Genomic DNA, 26,910 nt, shown 5'->3' with positions numbered 1-26,910 from the left:
AGTGTCATTTTACCATGGCAGTTTCGTTTCCTGTGGATCCGAGCCACTTCGGACATTTCCGGGATATAACCTTACGGGTTTGGGAGCAATCGGATGTACCGCACGGCTTGGAATTTTGACATTTGTCAATTGTGACGGTCATGTCAGTGAACCTATTCGTGTATTCCCCCTACCCCCGCTTGTGGCAAACAAACTCATGATTCAAATACCATCTACCACACTTGTTACATAATATACTATTATCACCTCGTAAAGTATGACCAGAGTTTTCTCTCTGCTCTCAGAACTTGCTCAGTCGACATGTGATCGGCGAATGAAATTTTTAATAGTTTTTTAAAGGCGGTTAAAAGTTTTTAGCATTTTATATTTCTATATATATATTTATATGTATATATATATATATATATATATATATATATATATATATATATATATATATATATATATATATATATATATATATATATATATATATATATATATATATATATATATATCTTAAATCAAGAATATGTAGAAAGTGAAAACTAAATATTTCACATTTTTTAAGGGAATAGCTGCAGGAAACAGTATTAAACAAATAACAGAATAATTTAAATGTTTTAGGGATAGGGTTAGGCAATTAATTTTTTTATAAAAAGTAACATTTAATTAACTTTAACAAAACATATGTTTAATTTCTTTTGTTTTCTGGTACTTAAGAGTGTTAGAATTATTTTTTGTAAAAGCGCGGTGTAGATATCAGATTATTTTGCATTAAAATAGCAATAAAAATTCAAATCATCTAATTTAGGCGGCATACGACTCGGAAATCCAACCTAGCAAAAAGCCAGAAGAGTGACGTTTCTGTAGTGCTCGATTGTACTTTTTTACCATGTTTCGTCGTAATCCTCTTGATTAAAATCCGTATAGCATAGTATATTATGCAAGAATTGTGGTAAACGGCATTTGAGTCACGAGTTTCTGTGACCCTAGCGGAGCGATTACTTAATAAACAAAGTGACGTAAAAGTTTACTAAACGTGTTGCATTCTATACTTTTTCTGTAACTGTTAGCTTTTGCTTAGATTTTTGAAAAACAATACAAGTGGCTCGGATCCGTGGGAAAAGAAACTGACGTGGTGAAATGACACTTTTCGCACGCTAGATCGGTGTATAATTAGAAATTTTACAAAGGAAATAAAGGTTTGATTGCCCATATTTCTAAATCTACACCTTCTTGAAGTAGGAAATCTTATACGAAGTCACCTTTTTTAAAATGCATTTAAAAAAAATTACATATTTTTTTAAATATCAACGCAGATCACGGAAGTTAATTCCTTCTTATAAGGAAATTAACGCCAAATGGAAAACAAGGGTTTTCAGCCGTAGAAATCTAAAAATATATTTAGACCTGCAGTGATCACTTTCGACATGAAATTCAGTTCAGAGAGCTTAAGACTTTATATATAAAATATACATAACATATATATAAAATATAAACATAATAAACAAACATATATATAAAATATACTACTAATTCTAACCTGTCTATGATGCAGTTTTTATTCTACCGATGTTTAATTAACTTAAACGATTTATGTGCAAGCGTATAGCAACCGGATTGAATGTTTGACCTGAAATGTGGAAATGCCTGTTTGTCGGCGGCCAGGAATTAATCGCATTTCTACGTGATGTTCAAGATCCGAGGATTTCGATCATTGTACCGTCGGAATTTTTATAGCACAAACGCCTCTTTATCCATAAAAAACAACAAATTTTCGCCGGTCCAATTTTAATCAAAGCGTGCGATGTGTTACATCAAAGTGATCGGTCAGAAACGCTTTCTAAAGCGGTCGGCCAAGCTGACCACTATAGAGAGCCCATTATGTCTTAATTTTGCCGCGGCAAACTGACATTATACGAAAATTATTTCATTATTGCCCGAGGGAAATCCTCTCCGGTGGTTTATATTAAGCCGTCTTGGGATTACACGTTATTCGAATGTCCTAAGAAGAAATGCGGACGTTTCAATATAATGTTTTTGTCTGGCGCGGACGCGAAGCGTCCTTTTGTCCCCTTTGTTGATAATATTCTGGATGAATTGAAAATTTTAAGCCTCCGGGGCATTGCTTTTATAGGGAAAACGGAAAATCGAAAAGTCGCGCGTTCTTCCAGGCCGAAAATTAAAGATTACGGTGTTTATTTGGTTTTGTTTAAAAAATTAAAAATTAATGTAGCACAATTTTCATCATTTTTAATCACAGATAAATATTTTTTATTCATTCTGTCCTCTTATTTTTGTTTGATTTTTTGCGTAATGAATGCAATAAAAAGCCTTTGCTAAACTAGTGTTTCATAGGTTCAAGATTCAAATTTTGCAATTAAACTGTCTTTCTCTGAAACACAAAGTATCTATTGTTACTCTTTATAGAGTTATAGAGCTTTATTTTGCTTATCTTCTCTTCGATTAGTGGGCTGTACTAGGTGTGCAAGTTGTAGCTCGTTACCTCCGATTTAGCAACGCCCAACAGACAGCTAAGTATTACTTGGTAAAATGTCACTCATTAATCAAATAGGAGGTCTCACCGCTTAAGTATCAAAACTGATATTTCCCTGATGCTGATGGATGACACACCTATATCGAGAAGCAAACATGACAAGCAAAGTTTGAAACTACAGGGTGTGTGGTGACTTTTGTAATTTTTGGTACACACGTCCGTAACATATGTTTACAGTTTTAGCCACTTTGTACGTTTACTTTTTTTTGTGAGACGGAAGCGATAGACGTGTTTTGTGTGATCGTTGATTTTCTGCTGTCAAATAAAATGAAACAAAGAATTTACATAAAATTTTGAGTGAAAAATGCAATACAGTACTGCAAAACACTTGAAGTGTTGACAACGGTATATGGTGAATCTACTTCGAACAAAAAAAATTGTTTACAAAGGAAACAAGTCATTCCAAAATGACCGAGAAAAAGCCGATGACAAACCTCGCTCTGGATGCTCCAGCGATGAAGAAGTGAAACAAACGGTGTTGAAAAATCATCGAATCACTATTAGAGAAGTGGACGAATACGTCGACATCTCCATTAGCTCATGCCATGCAGTTTTTTCCGAAGTCTTGAGCATGAAACGTGTAGCAGCAAAAATCATGGGTATATTACTATTATGACATCGAAACCAAAGCCCAGTCGTCCCAATATAAGAATCCAGAATCGCCATGACAGAAAAAAGCACCTCAAGTTCGTGGCGTAATACATCGAGAGTTCTTACCACAAAATTGTACGGTCAATAAAGAGTATTACCTTGAAGTTGCGAAAAGTCGATTTTGCATCACGATAATGCACGTGCTCACTCATCGTTGCTTGTGTCTCTTTGGCCAAAAGCGTAATCACAATTATGCTTCAGCCACCGTATTCACCGGATATGTCCCCTTGCGACTTTTTCCTGTTTCCAAAACTTAAGAAACTCATGAAAGAAAGTAGGTTTGGAACTATTGACGAGATAAAGAAGAGCTGAAAGAACTCAAGGCTATATCATAAAGTGCTTTGAAGATTCGAAAAAAAGTTGGCGCAACTTTATTATGTCTGGAGACAGCGTTGGTGTTGATGAATAAATAAATTCTTTTTGATTAAGGCTAAAAGTCACCTTACTTTTTGAACACACCTCGTATATTACTAGACTTACAGTACAAAAATTGCGATTAATCATCGAAACTTACACGCATATTGATTTGCTTTTCTGGGTTACTGTTAAACCACCATAGGGTCGGTTATATGTTAAGTGTATTTAGATGCATAATGTCTTGAAGCTAAGAAGAAAATTTAATTATAAGAGGTGAACTAAGAAATATTTTAGAAAAGGTAAATCTTTGATGAGTATTTTCCTCTCTCCACATTTATTTCAAATATACAATTTAAAATTTACAAGGTATGCAAAAGTTATGGTAAAGTGTAGCAAAGTGTATTAAATTAGTTTGTAGTTAAATTGTTGCAAAAGGCAGTATTTTCGGGGCAGAATTTCAAGTTGTGATTTTTTACAAATTACGAGGGGGTACCCATAAAAAACCGGAATTGAATTGCCGCGCGCAGAGCTTGTATAGTACACCTTTCTGCCGCTAGGTTGTGGTGAGACCGTTAATCCAGCTTTTTATCTGGAAGTTTTAAGAAGATTGCGCAATTTGTGGCGTACAGGGGACTAGTTCTTTCACCACGATAATGCACCTGCACACACAGCCATTTCTGTTCAGCACTTACTCGCCTGATCTCGCTCCGTGTGACTTCTTCTTATTTCCACGTATGAAAAGGGACATGAAAGGACAGCGATTTGACAACATTGAAGAGGTCAAGAAAAAAACGAGGGATGAGCTGAATATAAAAAATTTTGAAGGGGATAAGGTCGTTCTGTGATTTTCAAAGCAATATATAGTTTATAAAAAATGATTGCGGTTTTTTTTGGTTACCCCCTCGTATCAGCTAAGATAAAGAAATTTGTTGTCGCCATCAACTGAAAATTTCTAAATGTCCATTAGGAAAGCGCACTTTTCCTGCTTGACAGAATAACATTTCGGGAATATTACAACACTATTTTTAGTTACGCCAATGAGAACTGGACGCAGATGTGTCAGACTGTTTCATCTATTCCCCTTGCGTCGCGATAATATATCTTCCAACAACTCTAATCGGGCGGTTATCCCGCAATTGAGCTTAATTGGACAAATTGTGACCACCGTCTTATTTAATGAGACTATACGCTGTTCCCTTGGCGAGCGTGCGAACCAGCGATTTCAAAAAGTTTACGACCAAAATACATGTCATAGATATACCGTGCGTGAACTTTCCTTGCAGTGATAGAACAAAGACCATTAAACAAAAAATATTTAACTTTTTAACTAGTTTAACTATGATTATTATTCCAAATTTGTGAAGCAGCCGTTTTTTAAAAACGAAGTTGTCAATTGCGAGGTGCAGATTTGAGAAGCTCAAAGAGAATTTCTAGCATTTTTTTTCTCTAGAACCATTTACTTAAAAATTGTTTTTTCAATTTTCTTAGTGAGGGAATAGCATTGTTTCTATTTTAACGTGATTAGGGTATCAAACATCCATTGTTAACATTATTTTCATTGATAAGTAAACTTTCTTGTGTTGAAGCATATATTTTTTTATAAGCACGTACAATTTTGCAAAAGTTGAATATGAATAAAAAAGTGGAACTGTAACCCACATTTTCTATATTATATGTGCGAAATATCAGGAAATAAATTATATCAATTAATATCAGGTTAGGAAAATCATTACTTAGTTTTTTTTCTTTACTGACCCCACGATAAATTTTATTAATTTATTTGCTCAGTTGTCAGGTAAAAATTAGACAGAAAGAAGGAAAAAATTAAAATAAATTGCAAAGTATTAAAAATAGATATATAACATACTTAATAAAAGTTGTAGGTTTTGGTAAGAATGTTTAGTTAATTGTACCATAAAACTCACAGATTTGAATTTTAACAACGAACAACGCCGGCAACACCGCTCATACCGTTTGTCCTTGCCCTAATATACACTGGAGTTCCTAGAATTTGGTAACAGGTAACTGAAATTTTGTCGTTCTATGCTTTAAACTCCACTATTTATTGAGTAGTCATCAGAACATGAAAGTGACAAGTTGCATCGGTCAACTCAAGTATACAGAAAAGCGCTCACCCCTTTACTGGAAACAGGCTCAAATTAAAACCCCCGCAACAATAAAAAAACCCTGGTTACTAATTTCCAAACATTAAACATGAACGCTTTTAATTGACAAGCGATGAGAGTTGCTAATTACATTCCATGCAAAACAAGTGGCGGAGGTGGGGGCATTTGGAAATCCATAATTATGAAGCGTGTTTATAATTAAATCCGCGCAGAATTTAATTAACGTAATAAACCCCATAGAACAAGAAGCCCGTAATAATTGAACTGCTATCACCTGTCCGGAACACTCCGATTGTAATTGAAATTTAACTGGAAATCGTTAATTGCCCGTTTTTTGTGTGCGGCAGTAAAATACGGATGTCGGAAGCAAGGCGGGCGCATCAAACGATTTAAATATATGCATCCTCTTTAAATAAAAGTTTCTTTTCGTGCGGTTCTCAAGCGGAATATGCGAAAATACAGGTCCTAGTCCATTCTATCAGTGACTCTTGGGGAATATGCTCAATCTATTTACTATGTTTTTCCTATATATAAAAATATGTCAAAGTTTACTGTGTGCCTAGGTTCTAACGGGGGCAGACTGAAAGGGCTTCCTAAAGGTGCCATAATTTATTCAAAATATTTTTGTAATTTATCTCCAAAAATAACCAAAAACAAAAAAGTTGTTGTAATTATTGTCATTACTTCCGGTTTGGTGAAGTTTAATATTATGTGTCAATTTTCTTTTTTTTTTGGCCTTTAATTGGTTTGGTCATTGAAGATGAAGTTGCGCTGAGTCGCATAGTCGCGGCAACTTAATCTGATCTGACGAGTGGCAAGTCTACAATATTTTAAAGTAGTATCAAGAGAATGAGAATTTTGTAGGAAGACCTGGTCAAGGGCGCAAGAGGTGTATTACGCACATTGGGATATAGACATTTCAAAAATAACCTACTAAATGTGAGTTCTAAAATGACGAAGACGAAGATTGAAAGAAGCACTCGTAAAGCCCAGACGCTATGCCAAAGTTCCACGCCTTCTCCAAAATCAAAACTAAAATTTGTCAGAACACACATTCCGTCAAATATATATATATATATATATATATATATATATATATATATATATATATATATATATATATATATATATATATATATATATATATATATATATATATATATATATATATATATATATATATATATATATATATATATATATATATATATATATATATATATATATATATATATATATATATATATATATAGTTTAGTCTCATTTCAACCCAGTGAAAACAGAATCTCAATATCCTTATCCTAACCGCAAGTATAAATATCAGCGCTCAAAAAAAAGTTGGATTTTGGAAAAAAAATCCACTTTACCTGATATTGTTGTCTAATTATCCCGAATTTACCAAAATAAAGAGTTAATTTATTGTTTAAGTTGCCAAATGATATTTAAAAACAAAATAAAATTGTGTTTTTATCTATTACTTTTTTTTACACTAACCTTGGTTCGCACATTACCCAGACTGACATTATTCCGTTTTGATATCTTGTCCGTTTTCAGTAAATTTTTTATTAACACTAATTTTTCTTTTAATAATTTGATTTAGTCGACTAATCAAAGCATTGTTGAAAACGAACCAATTTATTAATTATTAGAAATAGTTAGTAGTATTCTTCATTCCTAACTAGGCATAATTACTAGGCATTCGATTACAATGAGTTTAAATAAGACGTTTTTAATGCCATAAGCGTTTAAAAAACTTAAGTAACTCTAGGCAATTAACGGTAGACCAATAACGATTTGAAAAGTGCTTAGTATAGAGATACTACTTAAATGTTCAAAATTCGGGAGAGCGTTTTTAAAAACATTTATTTATTCGTTCTAGCCGATACGAAGGCTGGAATAATTAGCACCAATTTTACAATGTGACAATTAGCTTTGGGCTTCGTCTGCAGTTTGGGGCATATAACTTACTTTATATATTTTTACTAGTTAACTAGTTACTAGCTCCTCCCTCCTTAACATTCGAAAATAACGGAACGTTTTTTCGAAAAAGCTTGAAAATTTTCTTCTTGGCAGATTTCCTTTGGTTTGGATGCAATTTTCTTCAATTTTCGTCCTTTTTCCAAAAAGAGCTTCTTAATGATGAAAACTAAAATTTGAACTATGATTATTCCGAAAACAATAACAATTATTTGGAAAGTATTTGTTTCTTCTTTTATTGGTTATATGTGAGTTATTTTTTCTGCTAAGTCTCTTAGCTGGTATATTTCCTCAATATTTGTTTTTGAAAGACACCCAGGACTTTCATTGCGTTCATTTCAGTCAATTGGATTTTTGGAAAAATATTGGTTTTCCGAACTGGATTTTTACATCGTTGAAGAACTTTTCTTCATTAATTTCTATTTAACAGTTTACTGGTATCTTAATTAGTACTGGTACTTTATCGATCCGTATTACGCTTGATTAGCAGTTTTCAGGCTTCTGTGGCAGAATTCCACTTCTCGTCGTAAAAATTCGCACTTGTCCGCTTGAATCTTCAGATTAGCTTCTCGTAATTTTTGGAATATTGATCTCAGATTCTGAATTGTTCTATTAGTCCTGTAATTATAAGGGTTACGTCATCCATAAAGACCATACATATTTTATTATGGACGTCTTTCAAAATTACATCCATGACACGTTGGAAGGTTGATGGTGCATTCTTAAGTCCGAATGTGTATTCAGAATGTCCGTTTTCTACGCTAAAAGCTATCTTTTGGATAGAGTCCTCTTTCATTTCAATTTGATGAAAGCGGCTGGCTATAAGAAATAGTTTTTTCGTTAGTCTACGATTATTCTCCATTTTTGGGTTCCGGATGAGTTTAATTTCTTCGGCACTATCCATATAAGGCTTGACCATGGGTTGCTTGATTTTCTTATTATTATTACTTCTTTGTGGACGAATGGATATCTATGTGACTTCGTATGCACTGGTATTTCATCCGTTGTCCTAATCTCGTGCTTGATTTTCGAGGAAAATGACAACTTATCTCCCGGATGATAGAAAATATCCGAGAATTCTTGTGATTACAGCTTTTTCTTCCGAGTTCATGTGTTGATTACGTATTACTCCTTTTATGTCCTTACTTTTAGGTTTCATTCGTATTTTTACATTGTCAGACATGGTGTTATAATTGTAAAATTCGTATTGGTCAGCGTTAAATTGTTCAACTGGTAAAGGTTGTTTTAACGTAACTGATATTGTCTCGTCCGTTGGATTTTGAATTTCAACTAGGGCGAAATTATTTTTTGCATATGAAATAGCACATGGTATGGCCTTCGATTTCACTTACTGGTATTTTCTTTAATGAAGTTTCATGGGGATTTACGGTTAGAGTAAAGTTTGAGTCTGATTGTTTTCTATATTTGAATGGAATTTCGTTGTTAAATCCTATTAACTTTTTATTTATTAAATCTATGTTCGGGCTCATATTAATTAAGTTAAGCCTATTACTCCGTCAAAAAAGTCATGAAAATCAAATAATAAAAACGCTATTCGATAATCGATGTTAAATTCGGAAAATGCTTGTATGCTAGCTTGAAATCTAGTATTTTGACTTCCTACTGCTGTCTTTATTTCATTATTTTTATGATAAATACAATTTCGAAAATATTTTTAAGCTATAGTTGGACGAGCATGAACTACCCGTGTCTATTAGTAGTTTAATATTTGGTTTACTTATTTGAATATACTGTAAAGCGTTGTTAGAAGAAATATTAATTTCTACTAGGGTTGGTTGTTTGTTTGTTCGTGAAAATTTTCGTCATTTGGATTTTGTGTTTTGACGTTTTGTTCGATATGTGATGTATCTTCATACTCAATTTGTTGGTAGTTTTCCTCAAATTCGTTGTAATCTTTATACTCATTTTGATTAACAGAATAATCAAAGTTTTCATCACATTCTTGATTAAATAATTCTTCCGCTATAAAATTCGGGGTTTGATTGTTGTTGGTAAAGTAATTTTGTCTTATCGGTCGTCTTGTAAATAAATTGTTTGTTTGTCTTGAGATACCCAGCATTGGTGTCGGTTTAGAAAGTTGGTTGGGTGATATTTCATTGGGTTTGAAGACATTCCGTGGGGGTCCGAAAACTTCCCCATTTGTTGGAAATCGTCTTTGAGGTATTTGCCTCGGTTGAACATTGCTTGAGATGGAAATTGTAGTTTTTGGAATTGATTTTGATATTGGTTTGAATTTGAAAATTATCTAAAATTGTTTGGCATGAAATTTGTGTTGGGATTTATTCCAGGCAGAAATCTACTCTGATTTGGCTGTTTTTGGAATTGTTGAAATGGTTAAAATGTTGTTTCGTGTTGAATGGTTGATGATTTTGTGTTTGGAATTGTTTTACATTGTTTTGTTGGAAGTTGGGCATTTGGGATTATTTTGAAATGCTTTGTTGAAAATTGGGTGTTTGGAATTATTTTGTTGTGTTGCTTAGATTCCCCTAGAGTTTTAAGAATTTTTTAAATTCAGAAACATAAGCAATGGCTTCCTTTAAAGAATCTGGTAATAATTCACATGGAAAAGATTTTCATTTTGATCTAAATCTTCTGAATTACTAATCCGCTGTATTACACTACTCTTTAAAAGTTGTAGCCTACCACCGAAATCAACTAAATGTTCGTTTTTGAACGGCCTTGTTCTAGTTAATTCCTGGATTAGACAATCTAAATTTCTCCTATCTACAAAGCATTGAATGAGAGCACCTTTTATGCTTAACCAATCCATCAATTCTGATCAGTTGCCTACCATTAACTCGACTTTCCCTACTAGTTTGTGTATGATACAATGGAAGATATGGTTATTTAGTTCCGCATCGCACGAATTAAAGGCGGAATTTATTAATCGTTCGCACTTAGCAATAAACTTATTTAGTGTGTTGCTATTTCCGTCGTAAGATTTAATGTTATCCATTTTGGATTTAAAAAGATTCCAATTAAATTTAGGTTCCGCATTACTCATCCTACCTAAACTTCCGGCGTTGGGTCATTGTTTTGACTCTTGTTTGTGTTTTGTTCCCTAACTTTAAAATTGAATTGAATTCCTTTTCGAGATTTTCGATTTCAGAATCGCTCATTTATCGATTTGATCCGATTTGATTTATCTTTTTCTTAACCTAATTGCGTGCAATGCGAGCCCTAAACTATCCCTTCAAGTGACCATACAGAGTGTCGGAGGGGCAAAAGGAAATGGCACTTACGGTTTCGTATTTCGTCTCCTTTCCGGCCCAATTTTCCAACTCGTCACATGCGAGTTGTACCTTTGTAGACCGTCGTTCTGCTTCTCTTGCTGCTGGTTCTGTGCGCTGAAAAATTTGAAAATCCACGTAGCAAATGTTCAAAAGTTTCGAACTTTACACGATTGGCGATTTTACAGAAACTCCCAGAGAATTCTGGTTAATTGTTCACCACACTTGGCTATCTTATGGCGTATAAAAAAAGGCATATCGTTGCATTTATTCTTTTTTCAATTTTTTTTTACCATTATGTCAGAAAACCCCACCTATGGGCAAGGAGGGAAATCATAATTGCATGACACATAGCAAAAACGAAAAGCTCTTATTATTATCTTAATTGTTAGTGTAGAACGTCAGCATTTCAGAGATAATTTACTTATGTGGCAATAAAAATATGGAATAGTCTCACCCGTCATACGAGGGAATTAGGGCTATCTATGTAAACAAAATTAATAAAATCTAATTTACTTACAGAACAAAATCGACTTTTAGGATAATTAGTTTAAATGTTCAATAGCTATTTTTATTTATCTTTAGTGTTATGTTTAAACTTCCATGACCACTTCCCCGCCGATTTGGATTTGGGTCTCCTTTTTCCCCGATTGTTCACCTCTCCTTAGGGCAAACTCCCCTTCGGTCTCAAACAGTTACAAATTGAGCTTTAGTGGTAATATACTCACCACAACATCCTTTTTTTTTCTAATTTCTATTCTTCTGCAATTAATAGTAATGTTATTTATCATTGAAAAGAAAAATTGAATCTCCTTTCCACCCTTTGTAATTAGCATTATTTTTTGTTTTCCTTTAGAAAGAGGAGTTTCCATTTATGTGTCCAATCTGACACACCCTGTAAATTAATTAATTATATTGCGTCAACCATTATTCTGGAAACAAGTTCGTTCCTGCTCTATTGCCCAAAAATCTCCATATTTTATGAGTGCCATTAGAAATAAGGCATCTGAAATGAATACTGGCAATATTTCATTACTCTCTTAGAATTTCATGGCGACCATGCTGCAGTTATTATTTTTTTGTTTTCACTTTCACGGACTAACTCTTTTAAGCCGATGTCGAATTTATCCGATCGTTTTTTTTTGGTCGCCTTCATAGACCATGTCTGCTTACCAAAATAACCAAGCCTTCATTAAATAAACATTGCTTTCGCACAGCGCATGACTTAACGACGACCTATTCGAAAATTACTAGTAGCCAATGTGTAAAGTGCGTTCTATTGAGGCGCCTACAAAACACACAATACCTATAATGGAGCATTTCTGCTATCGGACGATACAACGGTTCGTTAAATGTCGTTTGAAAATTGTCCCTTGTACTGCCGATACGTAAGACGTACAAAGGGTCGATTGTTGTCGGTTATCGATAAGTGTCATTTTGGTCCGCCGTCCCTCCCCCGTATAAACCGTATCTAGTTTTTACATCGGCCGCACGCAAATTCTGTAATTGTTATGGAGAGCCGCATGTTGGGCTACACTTAATTATAGAGAGCAAGCAAAATAAACAATACTTAGTTTCCTGATATCATCGTCTTTTGGGGAATGTGTTGCCGCTTGCTTTCAGCGTTATTAATACCTTCTGAGCCAACGTTCAGCATAAATCTTACGGTGTGGGTGGTTGTACTCGCTTTATATAGGTTTATCATGAAATATATAGACGGCATGGAGTCTTTAAATTTCACCACATCTTTATAAAATAAAGAAAAATAAAACAATTTTTATGCGTCATTTTTTTTTGTCTACAAACATTACAAAAGGTTCCGAACTGATTTTTGGTACGAATATAGCCAATTTCATGCATTCAATCCTTCAAATATAGTCCAGTCAAACTTAGCCAATTATTCAACAAATTTGGACACCACTACTTTAATCAATCCAAACTGCTAAAGAAGACAGCTCACCAACTTTTCCAAGAGCACTTTAGAAGTTCGCTAATTCAGCAATTTCAAACTATTTTTCACAAAAAAGTAGCCTTGAAAATCACATTGATCACAACACACACAAGTTATGTATTTTCATTTCATTTATTCATTATTAGCATCAAACGTTTTCTATCTATGCTATTTCAATCGAGAAACCAAACTTTATATCACTTGTGGGATGTTCACACCAATGTTTTAGTCTACTGCTCAAGATATTTAGAGGCCCCACCCTTGCCACTGTTATCCTTGCTTGTATTCAAAACATCACTGGCAACATATAAAAAGTTCTTAGGAAATAAAACGTCAAAACCAGATTTACCAGTTGTCCAGAAATCCCTAAACATTCTTCGATCCGTCAAAGACAAAATTCCGTTTGAGATACCAGGAGTTTACAGCATTCAATGCATTTGTCACAAAGAATGTATTGGAGAGACAGGACGAAAAATATCAACTAGACTCAAAGAACATGAAAGAGGCTTAAGACTACTAATATTACAAATAAACTCATCAGAAGTTGCCGAACACAATCATAGGGACATCAAATCTTACTCGATAAAACGAAAATTCTAGCAAGTAATTAATTTTTCTACCAAAAAAAAATCTGCGAATCCATTGAAAGACAATAGGCAACCAAACAATCTTAACCGCTACTCAGGTCTGCATCTTTTACCAATATGGGAATCAGTCAGCGGAGACGTGGTTCATGTCTCTCCTTTAGCTCCGCCGCCGCAAAGAATATATAAGCAGGTAAAGTCTGTTCATAGATATAAGAACGTGACTAACTGATATGAATTAAGGAAAGACCCGGGCAAGCTGTATGAATGAAATAAGTCCGTACTTTGCTTAGAATTTAATTATTTGGGGTTTTGTTAGGAAAGATACTAAACAATATTTATTTATTTATGTATGTATTTATGTTTAAATCTAAAATAAAATTACAAATGATTTTTATTTCCTACTTAAACTACTTAAAATTATTTACATAATATATCAGTAGCACTATCGCTATCATCGCCTGTTCTAATTATTATTTGTTCTATCTTATTTGCAATATGGATATACGATTGTTCTGCTTTTTCTATATATTTAAGAAAATTTGCCCAACTTTGTGGAGGGATGTTAAAAACTTCGGTTTCTATGAGTTTGAGGACATTGAAGTTAACATGGGGAAAAACATTGTTACGACGAATGGCAGATTTCAGTTGATGCCAAACATGTTCAATGGAATTAAAACTGTATGCCCTAGATTTTTTGCATAGTTCTCACAGACCTATTCCTTTTGTAGGTCCAAGCTTTGTAGAACCTCAATTAATTGCTTTTTGGTATAATCTTCGTGAAAATAAATGTCGTTATTGTACATGTAGTTTCGGATTGTTGCTTTTGTGTCACATGAGGAAGCGGTTTTAGTCAACTGTCTACTGTGATAACTTGCATTGTCCATTACAATGACGCTGTTAGGAGGAATTTTTGGAACTAGTTTGTTATTAAACCAACTTTCAAATAAATCAGCGGTGGTGTCCTCATGGTAATCCAGACAAGAATCTTTAATATTTTTCGCAGACAGAGAAAGTCCATTTGAAATCCAACCATCTTTAGAGCCAGCATGCAAAATAGTTATTCTTTTACCTCTTTTTGATATCGCGTTTGTTTTACACTTATCAGTTGAGTCAACCCAATCCTTTTCCGGGGTATGATAAGTGTCGAACCAGGTTTCATCCAAGTAAATAATTGGCCTTTGTTGTTCTCTGTAAATCCTAATTTTTTCTAGATATTCCAGTCGCCATTTCCGAATTCTAAAAGATTCCATTATAACTTGCTTTTTGTCAATTTTTTTAAATCTAAAACCGATGTGTTAAATACACTTTCATAAGGTAGTTCTGCCACATTTAACACCGGGTTCATCTTTTTCAAGCCTCCTAATTAAGATATGTTCCTTTGTTCCTCGTATAACTGGTAAATTTAACGCCGTATTGATAACTTGATCACTTTCATTTACACTCGAGAAAATGTTGGCATCGCTTCTTTTTTTCCTCGCTGAAATGGGATTATTCACATTTTTCCATACAGTTGATGTTGGAATTTTCGTCAATGTGGCCGTTTCTTCTAAAGATGCTTGCTTGCTTGCACCACGTTCAATGAGAGTCAAGTAAACATTGTTTATAACTTCCTTAGTCTCAATAGAATAGTGTTTTCTACATTTGGGCGAGAGCATCTCCTGAGATACACTAGACTCGCACATATTTTGCATAATTCGCACACGATTCAACACATGGTGCATTACACACGAAATAAAACCAAAGAAAATTAAACACAGGTAGGTATAAAATTATTTTCTATTACGGACCACAATTTTACCTGAATTTAAATTCCGAAACTTTAGGTAATAATCTTGTTGCATTGTATGTTAATAACCACCCTTGGATAATCCAATTCAAAAGCAATTCGTCACTTTCTTATATCTATGAACAGATCATACAGCCTAGAATGCGAACCAGTTTCAGTTAAGCTCTGAAGAAGCCAACACGATTACTGTCGAAAAGCCAGCAAGTTGATTTATACACAATTGACCCACGAGGAGATATTCGTAAATACAGCAGTCTCCGGAAGTTTCTTTGAAACAAAAAACCCAGATTTCGTTAAATGTTCTGGAAAACGAGTTAGGTGTATGGAGATCGCTGTTTATAACGAAAAGTGTATATTAGTGAGTGAAGTTTGGAGGCATGCGCTAATGGTCATTTTCGTCTCTACGAAAATAACACAGAGGCGCATCAATTTTCATATGATTTTGTATAAGCCGGACATTAAATTTGACTAGAAAAAAGCGGATTTTCTATAATCAAACAAAAAACTTTTACAGTTTCTCAAATTTGGTGAAATAAAATGTATTTCTTTTCCTTTCCTTTCCAAAATACGCGTGATTTAAACTCAGTGTCAAAGCTCGACATGAAATAGAGAATACAAATGAAACAATATACTATATTTATTTTTTTTAATTATTTCATTTTATTAATTTAAGGATCCTAACGGAGGTAAGTAATTTACTGAATTATATATATTTAAATATTCTCGTATAATTGAAATTTTTTTATTTTTTTAGTTGACAGAAATTGGAGAATTGAAGAAAATTTTAAACGGTTTTCCCGAATCTGGCTCATATTGCACACAGAAGTGTGTGTTCTAACCACATAATGAAATCCTAGTATCACTAGTAGTGAAAAAACATTTGCCTCGATAGTACTTGGCGCATCATGTTTTGTTGTTGAGAATATGAAAATAATCAACTTCTTTATTAATATTATTATTCTTATATTTAAGTCACCAGTGTGTCATCTGTCAATATGCTTTTGCTCAATATCTCTGTCATGTTGCAGGTAGTTTTGCTCCTCGTAGCGTATAACTTGTTTCGTCGACTAAAATCGAAATATTTCTTATTTCTTTCTTAATGTGACTTTTAGGTTTCGATTTAAATGAGTCAGCTTTTCAAGCTATTGTTGATCTCTAGTACCTTTTTTAGTTTTAGGGTACGAGAATTAAGTGTTTCAAAACAGACTTGAAAAAATTAAGGCATTGTTCATTGTTTAAAACGTATGGTAGTTTGTTATATAGACGTGGGGTCAAAAGTCAACCAATATGGAAATGTCGTGCTACAAATGTGGTGGAAAAATTACGTGTTTATGTTTCATCTTAAACTATGCTTACTTGCATTTGATAAAGGCACGGTGTTGCCGAAACAGCTGTCATTTAAATATATTTATGTGAAAATCTGAACAACGTTTGTTCTTATTTAACTATTTTAAATGGATTTTCATCAGGTAAAAGCCACTTCAATACAATTTTTGAAAAAAGCTGATAATAGCTTCCTGGCTATTTGGTACTTTAAACTGTTACTACGTTGCCGATTATATTCACAAAACATATGGTTTTTTAACAAGTGTTTGCACAACAGAGTTTTCCCGAAGTTCATGAAACTGAAAACGAATAACAAAAGCCCCGCTGCAAAGAAAGCCCAACCAGCATTTGATAAAGGCACGGTGTTGCCTGAAAATTTTTTCATAATACTAATACATAATAATAATTTTCAAATAAAATAAGATTTAAAGAAATGCATTAATTTGAATTCAAAATACGATTGATTTAATTAAAAACTTATTATCTATATCATTTAATTGTTCAATAATAACAGAAATTCCTCGGAAGATACTTCTATGTACACAAGCCTATTCTAATCGCTCATCATAGCTTGTTTACCACGCTCCATCAAAGGCTACATGAATCTGGAAGTTCCGAGAAAAGGAGTTTTGATACCGGCCAATACTGCGAAATTTGAACACCTGGATTAGAAGTTGCTGTGCTAAATTTATTAAAAGGCAACCGGAGACAAGTACCAAGAAAATTACAGCATCAACTATATGAACAATATTCAAATAACGTCAGTTATATCCATACCGCGTACAGAGGATGCAAGCTCTTTTACCAAGAGGTTTAGAACTGAGGATGATTTTTTCCAAAAGGCAGTTTATTAACGGATGTCATTCAAAATTTTCAGGCATGTATGGGCTGTGGATAATGCGCATTCAATAATAGGATATCAGAAGGGATCAATTAGTTACAAAAATGTTTGTTAATTAATTATTTTTAAAATGTAATAAAAAAATCTAATAAACCTTTTAAATTTAGTCAAAGATGATCAATTCCATCCATTTATTTTTCGAAAAAATATGCAAAAACTGTGTTTTCATAATAGTAATACTGTAATATTTTATTGCTGTATCTATTTTCGTTTTTAAGATAAATAATATATACATTATTTTTCGAGCAGATTTGTAGCCCGATATTTCGCTAATGTGTGAATTTGACTCGACATTTGTGAAACAAACTATTCTTTATTTCAAAGAAGGTTATGTGGCTAACCAACTTTCTTAAGATACGAGTTTGTCAAAACTGGCTTGTGCTTAGATTCCCGGCACCAACAGTGTTTAGCCCGCTTTTCCGCCAACTCCCATCTGCACCCCTAAAACTTCCTACTGATATTTGGTCTTCGGTCATTTGACACCCTGGTCGATCTGAACCGCCAGTTTGTCTTTAAACTCCCGGCTTCCACTCTCCAACAGCTGGTGATGCCGCTTGGTTTCACACACACGAATGTTATTATGTATGTTATGATGAGGAATGTTTTTGGAAATCGAGATATACTTATCTATAGCTCTCTTCTGAAATCTACGCACCAAATAGTTAAATAGGCTGGGACATTATTATTGTATACAAACCAATGCGCCCAATCACGCTTAAGTGTTGACTCTGCTTCGTGATGTGGACTTAGTCTGAACTGGGAATTTCTTACTGTTGTGATTTCTATGTTAACTTAGCGAGAGAAACGTTCTTTATCTTAGTATGCTATCTGATTCTTTAGCAAGATTTTATCCGGTTTCAGTTCGTTCATGAAAGTACTAGATGATTTAATAGCATATATGATTTTCGTCATCATACAGGGTTCTGTTATTTAACTACACATACACAGAAATAATTGACTAAATGTACCAAACACGGCCTGGATCCCCTTATTAAATCGGTTTTACCGCTCACCCCTTCTTGTAAGTCGATAGCGATCTTTTCCTGTTGGGGTGTTAATGAAACTGCTGCTGTTCGATATAGGCTGCCTAACTTCAGACACCCCGATAAATGTTAAAATGAATTAAGACTCGCCGTAATGCGCAGAGAGGTTCAAAAGTTGCCAATAATGGGTACGCCTTCGTCCATCACGTGGCCCTAGATTGCCTTGGGCTAGGTAAAATAGTCAGAGGCGGATCAAATTGATTGAGACAAATTGCGAAAATAATTCTCTAATAATATTAAAACTAGAACAGGAGGTATTTTACATTTCACTGAACGCTTCCCATTTTTGTTCATTTCTTGGGGAGATAAGAAAATTCAAAACATAAGTTAAAGGTTTATTAATACTCTTGGTTAATACTGCTTTTCAATAAAATAGATATTGCGAACGTAAATATGCAATGGGGCATTACGAAATCGTTTGGTACCTTCAAGCTTATTGTTCTAGTATGTTTCTTTTTTGATTTTTTTTACTGATCAATGACAATGCTTGAGTAGCGGCTTATTGACTTGCAATGCTTGGTGTGAATATTTTTGTGAGCCCATGGAAAAACACCTACCACCTTAATTCTGCGTAGGGTGAAATTTAATAACACAGTCGACGACGACAGTCGCCCTTCGGTTCGGAAATAATAGACGTCGTGACGAAACGGAGGGGGTTGTTATAATAATGGATACGAAACTAGAAATTTATTAAATCGTTAAATTAAAATAGTTATAGAATCTTGCCCCTGAAAACGACCGGCCACCGTAAATTTTTGAGAACACAATTACACGTTTATCTAACAATACCTTGCTGATGAATAAAGACGAATATTATTTCGAGGTTAAGTTTATAGTGACTTCGTAAATTTAGTAAGTTTCTCTTAGATAGGCAACACGTTATAAATATATACAAAATATCACATATTTTGTATATGGGTTTTACTTCTTTGATGCATTAAAGTCAGTATCTAGAACCGCAGTAATACACCCACCAAGAACGGTTTTGTATTATAATTGCGACAGATAACATAACACGAATACAGACACCACACTTTTTATTTCAGTCTCAGCAGTGTCAATGATTGCGAACACTAGGATCACTCCACATTACTTCATTATGAAAGCACCCAATTCTATATATCGTGCCAGTGTCTCTTTAATCATAATCCTTAAATTTACAAGTACATCTTTTTATCCTAATAGCAATACGGTTCGTAAGAAATGCACTTTTATCATGTAACAACGTCCTATTGAACAGATGTTTACGCCATTCTAGGGGAGTTGAACCTTCATTTTACTTGCTTGTCATACCAAGGGGTGTTTTTTTTCGATGTATAGAACTTTAAGTTGCAATAAAACAACGATGGATTATTCGATTGACATGAATTTTATTTATCCGAAAGATAATCATTCATCACCATTGACTGTAACGTTCTGGCCATCATAAAGCGCACCAAACAGTCAGTTTTTCTGGATGTGGCAAATGCGGCAGTTTTGTTTGTTGACGTAACCATTCAACCAGAAGTGCGCTAAACAAAATTCGCTAATGAAAATCGGGAACAACGGCCATCTCGTTTTGGGCCCATTCGACGAATCTACGTCTTACTTGATGATCGTTTGGCTTCAATTCTTGCAAGAGTTGGATTTTGTAAGCACGTAAACCAAGATCCCTCCGCAAAATCTTCCATAAAGTGGATGGAAACAGATCCAATTACTGTGCTCGATGGCGGATGGACTCATTCGAGTCTTCCTCAATGCTACGCTCTACAGCAGCAATAGCTTCTTCTGTAAGCACCGTACGGTGTCTCTGGGGATGCGAGTTATCAATAAGAGTAAACGTGGTGCGAAAACGGTCCATGGTTAATCGAATTAACTGTTCTGATGGACGATTTTGTCGACGATAAAATGGACTTAGTGCGCGATACGTATTCCGCACAGAACCATCATTTTCGAAATAAAATTGCACTATTTGCAAGCGTTGTTCATTCGTCAGTCTATTCATGATGAACTGCCAAACCAAACTGAGAATAAATCACTTGACAGCTGTTAAATCAGTAATGCCAACTTAAAGTTCTATACATCGAAAAACACACCCATTGTGTTCAAGTTTGCTTCTTGACAACAGTGACTGGACGAGAAAGAGCATTTTGATAAAATAGAAACTAGAAATAACGCGGCGAGTTAAATAAGAATATATTGGTATAACGAGACGAAAATGACATTCTCTTTTCTTCTTGGCCTACCTTGCTGCAGCTCTGGCTATTGACTGGCACAATTTCGCAATACTTGACGGCACTCGAGATTTTAGTTTTGACACGTGGCAAATGCTCTCACGTTGGTCTCTACCTGAGTCTACTAGTCCCAATCACAGCGGAGTACGACACCGGAGCTACATACGGTTTTTTTCTGGCCGTATACCCAGTGAGATTGTCACCAAAATACGCGGAGAATATAACCGTAGCAATTAATTAAATGAAAACCAATTTCAATTTGCTGGACATAAAAATTCCCGAATTATCAAAAACTAAAGAGGAAAAATAAAACAAAACAATTCCGATTGGACGGAACAGTGAGTATTTAAAAGTGTCTTAGGACAATAACATTATTAAAACTGATAGTAGAAATGCCGCAACGGTACGAAATTTTTGATAAACTTGGTCGTTTCGATTACAATGCATCATTTCATGGGCAAGTAAATAAATGCACGTATTTATTACATGTCGTGTAATATTTATGCATAGTATTACTTATTGTTGTTGATTTGACTTATTAGGATTTGCAGAAGTCCTAAAGTTTTTAGACCACAAAAATCAAGACAATACACCTATCTCTACTAGATTTTTAAATCGTAAGTGTTTTATTTTTAATTTTTCATCACAGTCTCCCCGAAGAACACAATTGTTCCTCCTTAAAATAAAATAGATATTAAAAATATTGATATGAACTTGATATTTTTTGAAGTTACTTTATTTATTTCCAATTTGCTATTTGTAATACGTCTTTGACAATTTTAATCTGGCACGCCAATGATTCATTGCTCCTCTGGACAATTATTTTCCCCCACCTTGTGTAGTTACCATAGCAACCATTCACATTTAGGCAACACCCCTCACGGGACTTCTAAATGCATATATTGTGATTACGACAATGGCATTTTTATGATTAACTTATGTGGTCTCTGTGCATGGTGATATAGATAAGTAAATTTTAATTTTTGGTATAATTAGTGAGGATGTTTTGTTGAGGTTACTTTATTTTGCAGTATTAATCGTAATCCTAAAGTACCTCGGAGGTTTCAAAAATGTTTTGCAGTTAAAATTACAGCGAATGGACCAGTATTACAGATATAAATGTTAATTTCGAAGTCATTTTCAAATAAGTGTCAAGTTTAACCAAATTAACGAAGGCATCATCTTTATTATATATAACTAACTTTAACTTTAACAGATCGCACTTTTGACTGTAAAAAAAAAACAGATTTTTATATTTTTCCCTATTCCTTTGTATTAACAAATCTTCGCTAACCTACGATCGGATTTGCGTTATTATGGTACACTTGACAATGGTTCTGTTATCACGACCATGTAGGTAAGCAAACTTCATTACCAAAAACGCTTAAATACACTCTGGGCCGAATTAAGAAAAATGATTAAATACTATGTTCCAATTTTTGAAACCGCCTTCTACCGAAACCGCAAACAAAAAAAATTTAACCGACTGATGGGATCCATAAAACAAGTGTATTGTTTTGGGTCAATTTGAAAGTTTTCGATCGTATTATGTAAATTCACCTGGAGAATGCCGTACGTGCCCGCTCCTGGTCAATTTTGTTCACATGCAAAGCAGAAAACTTAAACGCTGGTGCCACGTCTTCAGTTTGTATCGAATGTTGGCGCCAACTTCTAAAGTGGGTATTTTCAGCAATTGACAAAGAAGTCCAGATCCATCCAAATAGATGAGCTAAAAATAGTTAAAAAACGTTTTGGACCAAGAATATCTGTACAACCGGAACGCAAATGTAAACTTTTCTGTGTTTGTTGTGGATTAATGTATTATAGATAAAAGTTTTTCATGAAAATATTGCTTCACCAATTCTGCAACAAACTGCCACACTATTATAACATTCAAAAATTTTCAATACCCTTTATTCCAATACAATTTGGCAACAATTGCGGAGTATAGAATGGGAAAAGAGGAAAATCTCATACCGTCGGAATGATTGGAAATACTTACGAGGTAGAATTTTCTATGCTTTATTAAGTCGTTTTGCTGGACCCCTACGCAATCAAAAAGGGTAAGATTCCAGAAATTTCTTATAAAATTATGGCAGTTGGGGGGGGGGGGGGGTTATGAAATTTTCTTTTGAAGGTCCTTTTGAAGGTCGCTTTTGAGCTGAACAGATATTCGACGAATATTCATTTGACAACTTTATGTGAAGTATTCTCTTGTCGTCCATTTTAATAAAATATTGATTTATTGATTGTTCCTCATTCGGCCAACAATAAAAGAAAGCAAACACATCCTCAATAACATTCACTGATCAGTTAGTTTTTTATATTTTTATTATTATTATTATTATATTATTTTATATTTTATCGACAGGTTCAAATTTTAAAAGATATCCGAATTAAATGTTCTAAATATTTTTTAGATAACAGAACTCGGACGGTAAAGCTCAGGGATGGAACAAAAGTTTATCTCAGAATCTAGGGTTCTTTCAAGGGAGCTTGTTAGGTCCACTTTTATAAAAATTATAAATTACCTTTTATCTTAAATATGCTTTACTTAGTTTACAATAAATAACTAACTAAATTTTATCGAATATTAACGTCACAGGTTAAATGATGCAGAAATAAAACAACATAAACAGAGAAGAAAGTTGCACGTTATAAAATAGGCCTGCTATAATGGCTTCTAACCTTCTGAGCATTAATAGAACAAATCTTCTAATCTACTCCGTGGAAATTATATTCTATACTTCAGTACTTGTATTTCAATTTTGTTAGATATTGGGCCACTTTTAAATTCATTTTTTATATCAACAACAAACTCTCAGTAACTGGTGACTAGGCTGGTGTTTCAACATTTGGGCAGGTATAAAGCAACCAAATGCCGACGCGATATGACTTGTATTTTGGAACATTGCCATGATAGAACCGATAATTGTTATCAATTTTAGGGCACTAGCAAGGAAATGTAAATAGAGAGAGGAAGATAGGTACAATATTTCCCTCAATGAAAAGCATAACCACTCCTACAGATGCCATACAGTCCCATAACATTTTTTTTTAGTTCTTCCTTAGGCTTTCTCCACAATGATACTTTTCTCTTTCTATGTTCATTGAAGATCTTATTTGGAGCCAATCTTGACCTATTCTCGACTGATGAAAATTGAGGTGTTGTATCCATTTCTATGATGAGTAATAATTAAATTTCATTCATAAATTGTAGTTCGACGGCCGATTTAAAAAAAAAATAGTTGTATTTTGTGAAATTCTATTTTCAAAGTTCAAACTAAATTAAAAATTATTGCATTAAGAAATAAAAGCAAAGTTGTTTTCGTAACTTTCAAACTGATGAGTTTTGACCCCTGCTACTATTTTTGCGGGGTGCAGGGGTTATGTCGGAGAGGTAGTACCTTTTGTTAGGGACGGTCACTCCAAGCGTCGTAAGACGGGTGGAGGTCTCAGACAACTGGTCCTCACGAGACACCCAACTCTCACTTGTTGGCTCCAAGCGCCACACCCCGGCACACTGTGTTGACCCACAGACTAAACCAAGTGAGGGTAGCCAGATATGGTGAAACTGCAGCGTCTGACCCAGAATGGGCGGCTGCAAACAGCGTCTGTTCCCCATGTTAGGGGCGGCTGATAAAAAAATCCAGGAAAGCAACGGGAAACTACTTGGATCATATATATTCCCCAAGACATTAAAATGGATATACAAAAACAAGCAACGGCCCTCAGTCCCGGGCACCCCTTAAGTGGGAAGAGGGTGCGAAGAATCCCCCGGTTTTCCAATGATGTCCTAAGAATAAACAAAGAGAAGAGAATTGGCACATGGAATGTGCAAAGCATGTACCAGGCTGGGAAGGCGGCAAATATAGTGAAAGAGGTGAAACGGCTACAAATCGACATACTGGGGTGCAGTGAGACACGATGGCCGAATTCGGGACACTGCACTATAGACGAACACCATATATATTTCTCCGGAGACCATACTACCAGAAATAGAAACGGAGTAGCAATAATCCTGAACAAGCAAACCAACGAAGCTGTAAAAGGATTTATCCCCATCTCGAGCAGAGTTGAACTGATAAAAATCAAATCAAAACCATTCGATTTGAATATCATACAGTCATACGCACCTACGACCGAGAGCAGTGAACAAGAGATGGAAGAATTCTACGAACAGCTTAGAACTGCCCTCAAACATACGAGGAGAGAAGAAGTTAATATGATGTTGGGAGACATAAACGCCAAGGTTGGGCAAGGAAGGGTTGAGGATGTGGTAGACGAATTCGGGCTGGGGGTGACAAATGAGAGGGGAGAACGCTTAATAGAATTCTGCGAGGAAATGAACTTTACTATTATGAACACCTTTTTCAAACTGCCCTCGAGAAGACTGTACACCTAGGAATCCCCAGCGGATAGCAGCCACAGATTCATAAGAAACCAAATTGACTTTATAATGATAAACCGAATATATCGCAACGCAGTTGTATCCTGTAAAACCTACCCAGGCGCAGACATACCGTCAGATCACAATCTGTTGTTGCAGAAGCAAGAAGCACATTTAACAAAATGAGAAACATATTCTGTAACCTATCCCTCAGCGTCCGCATTAGAATAAGGGTCCTGAACTGTTATGTTCTCTCGGTCCTCCTTTATGAGACAGAAGCATGGACCCTTACCGATGCCTCGTGCAAACGTATAGATGCCTTCGAGATGTGGTGCTACCGCCGCATCCTCAGAATTTCGTGGGTACATCATGTGACAAATAAAACGGTCATTGAGCGCATCGGAGGAGAAATGGAATTCCTAGCAAACATCAAACGCAGAAAACTGGAATACTTTGGACACATTATGCGCAATGAGAAATACCACCTACTCCAACTCATCTTACAGGGGAAAATCGAGGGTCGACGATCGGCAGGACGCAGACGAATATCGTGGCTGCGGAACCTACGTGCATGGACTGGAATGACATCAACAGCCCTATTCAGATCCGCAGTAAACAAAGTAATATGGACCAACGTGATAGCCAACGTCCACAGAGGACCGGCACTTTAAGAAGAAGAAGACTATTTCTGCATCATTTAAGCCGTGGATCGCTGTATATTTTCTACTTTTGCTCTCAGATACAACAATTTTGAAGAATTGAGTAGTATGTCCAAGACCATCACTGTAGGAATGCAAACTTAATGCCAGAAAACAATCTAACGTTGAATACCGATAAACAAAGTTACTGTTTTTTTCTTGTAAGGAGTCAAAATGAAATGAAAACCTGTTAGACTGAGCAACAAGTGAATTCGTCAGGATAGTGTAGTTAAATTTCTATCTGACTCGACTTGCAACAATCAAATAGATATGGCTACTTAATATATAGATTACGATGATTTTACATGAGAATATTTATCCTTTCGTTTTCTTATTTTTAACAGTATATTGGCAATGATAAAATTAATCATAATAAATATAAGTCACTTCAAAATTTCAAACTATGTAAAGAATTACGACCTTATTTTGGCAAGACAAGTTCTAATGATATATTGTCTATTACAACCAATAAGCTGGTTGTAGGTACACTTTCTGCGCTGTCTGAAACTGACTCACTGAAGAAGCCAGTAGCATGTTTGCCGACACGCAACAAGACAGAGTTAATATGTAAAGCATGAGAAATCCAGAAGTTCACACAGCCTCTAGAAGTTTCTTTGACAAATTAATAGCCCCATACAAAAAATCATTCGCAAACTACAATAAGCGGGTTGTATGGTGCAAATATATTTAAATATCTGGTAAAAAGTATCATGCCTTTTATAGCGTGAATGAGTTTTTTACTGTGGTAATAGTTAATGATAATATTTATAATAAACATCAATAAATTGTTTTGAATTGAATATAATCGGGACAAAACTCTTATATTATCTTATTTTGATTCCAACAGTAGATTGTCTCTTACATAAATGTGTGTGTAATATAATTACGTTTTTAACAGCATTCTGCTATATAAAGCAAAAGCGGAATTGTGTCTTTGTAGTCTGCAGTGACACCTTAATTACGTAAAGTATTTGGCTTTAATTAATAATTCCTTCTGCGTCCGGCTTTTATATGATTTTCTCTGTCGCACTTTACGGAATTAGAGCAGCCTTAGCGATTAAAATATTTAAGCACGTAAAATAAATACGGTGGATTAAGCTGTTACCAAATGGAA

General features: G+C 34.6%; 1 protein-coding gene across 1 annotated transcript; it reads left to right on the top strand.

Annotated features, from left to right (window-relative positions):
* Positions 1–24,411: 24,411 nt before the first annotated feature.
* On the top strand, positions 24,412–25,113 carry LOC132704466 (craniofacial development protein 2-like). The gene has a single exon (XM_060674476.1). It carries the CDS (start codon positions 24,412–24,414, stop codon positions 25,111–25,113), a length of 702 nt encoding a protein of 233 aa, XP_060530459.1.
* Positions 25,114–26,910: the final 1,797 nt, after the last annotated feature.

The sequence above is a fragment of the Cylas formicarius genome, unplaced genomic scaffold (assembly GCF_029955315.1).
Source record: "Cylas formicarius isolate icCylForm1 unplaced genomic scaffold, icCylForm1.1 PGA_scaffold_7__23_contigs__length_41026272, whole genome shotgun sequence".
In the NCBI taxonomy this organism is placed as follows: domain Eukaryota; kingdom Metazoa; phylum Arthropoda; class Insecta; order Coleoptera; family Brentidae; genus Cylas; species Cylas formicarius.
The sequence above is the reverse complement of the archived record's forward strand: the minus strand, read 5'-3'. Positions and strand labels throughout refer to the sequence as shown.

Coding starts and splice junctions, on each gene's coding strand:
- LOC132704466 (XM_060674476.1), top strand. CDS start 24,412: ATGGATATACAAAAACAAGCAACGGCCCTCAGTCCCGGGCACCCCTTA.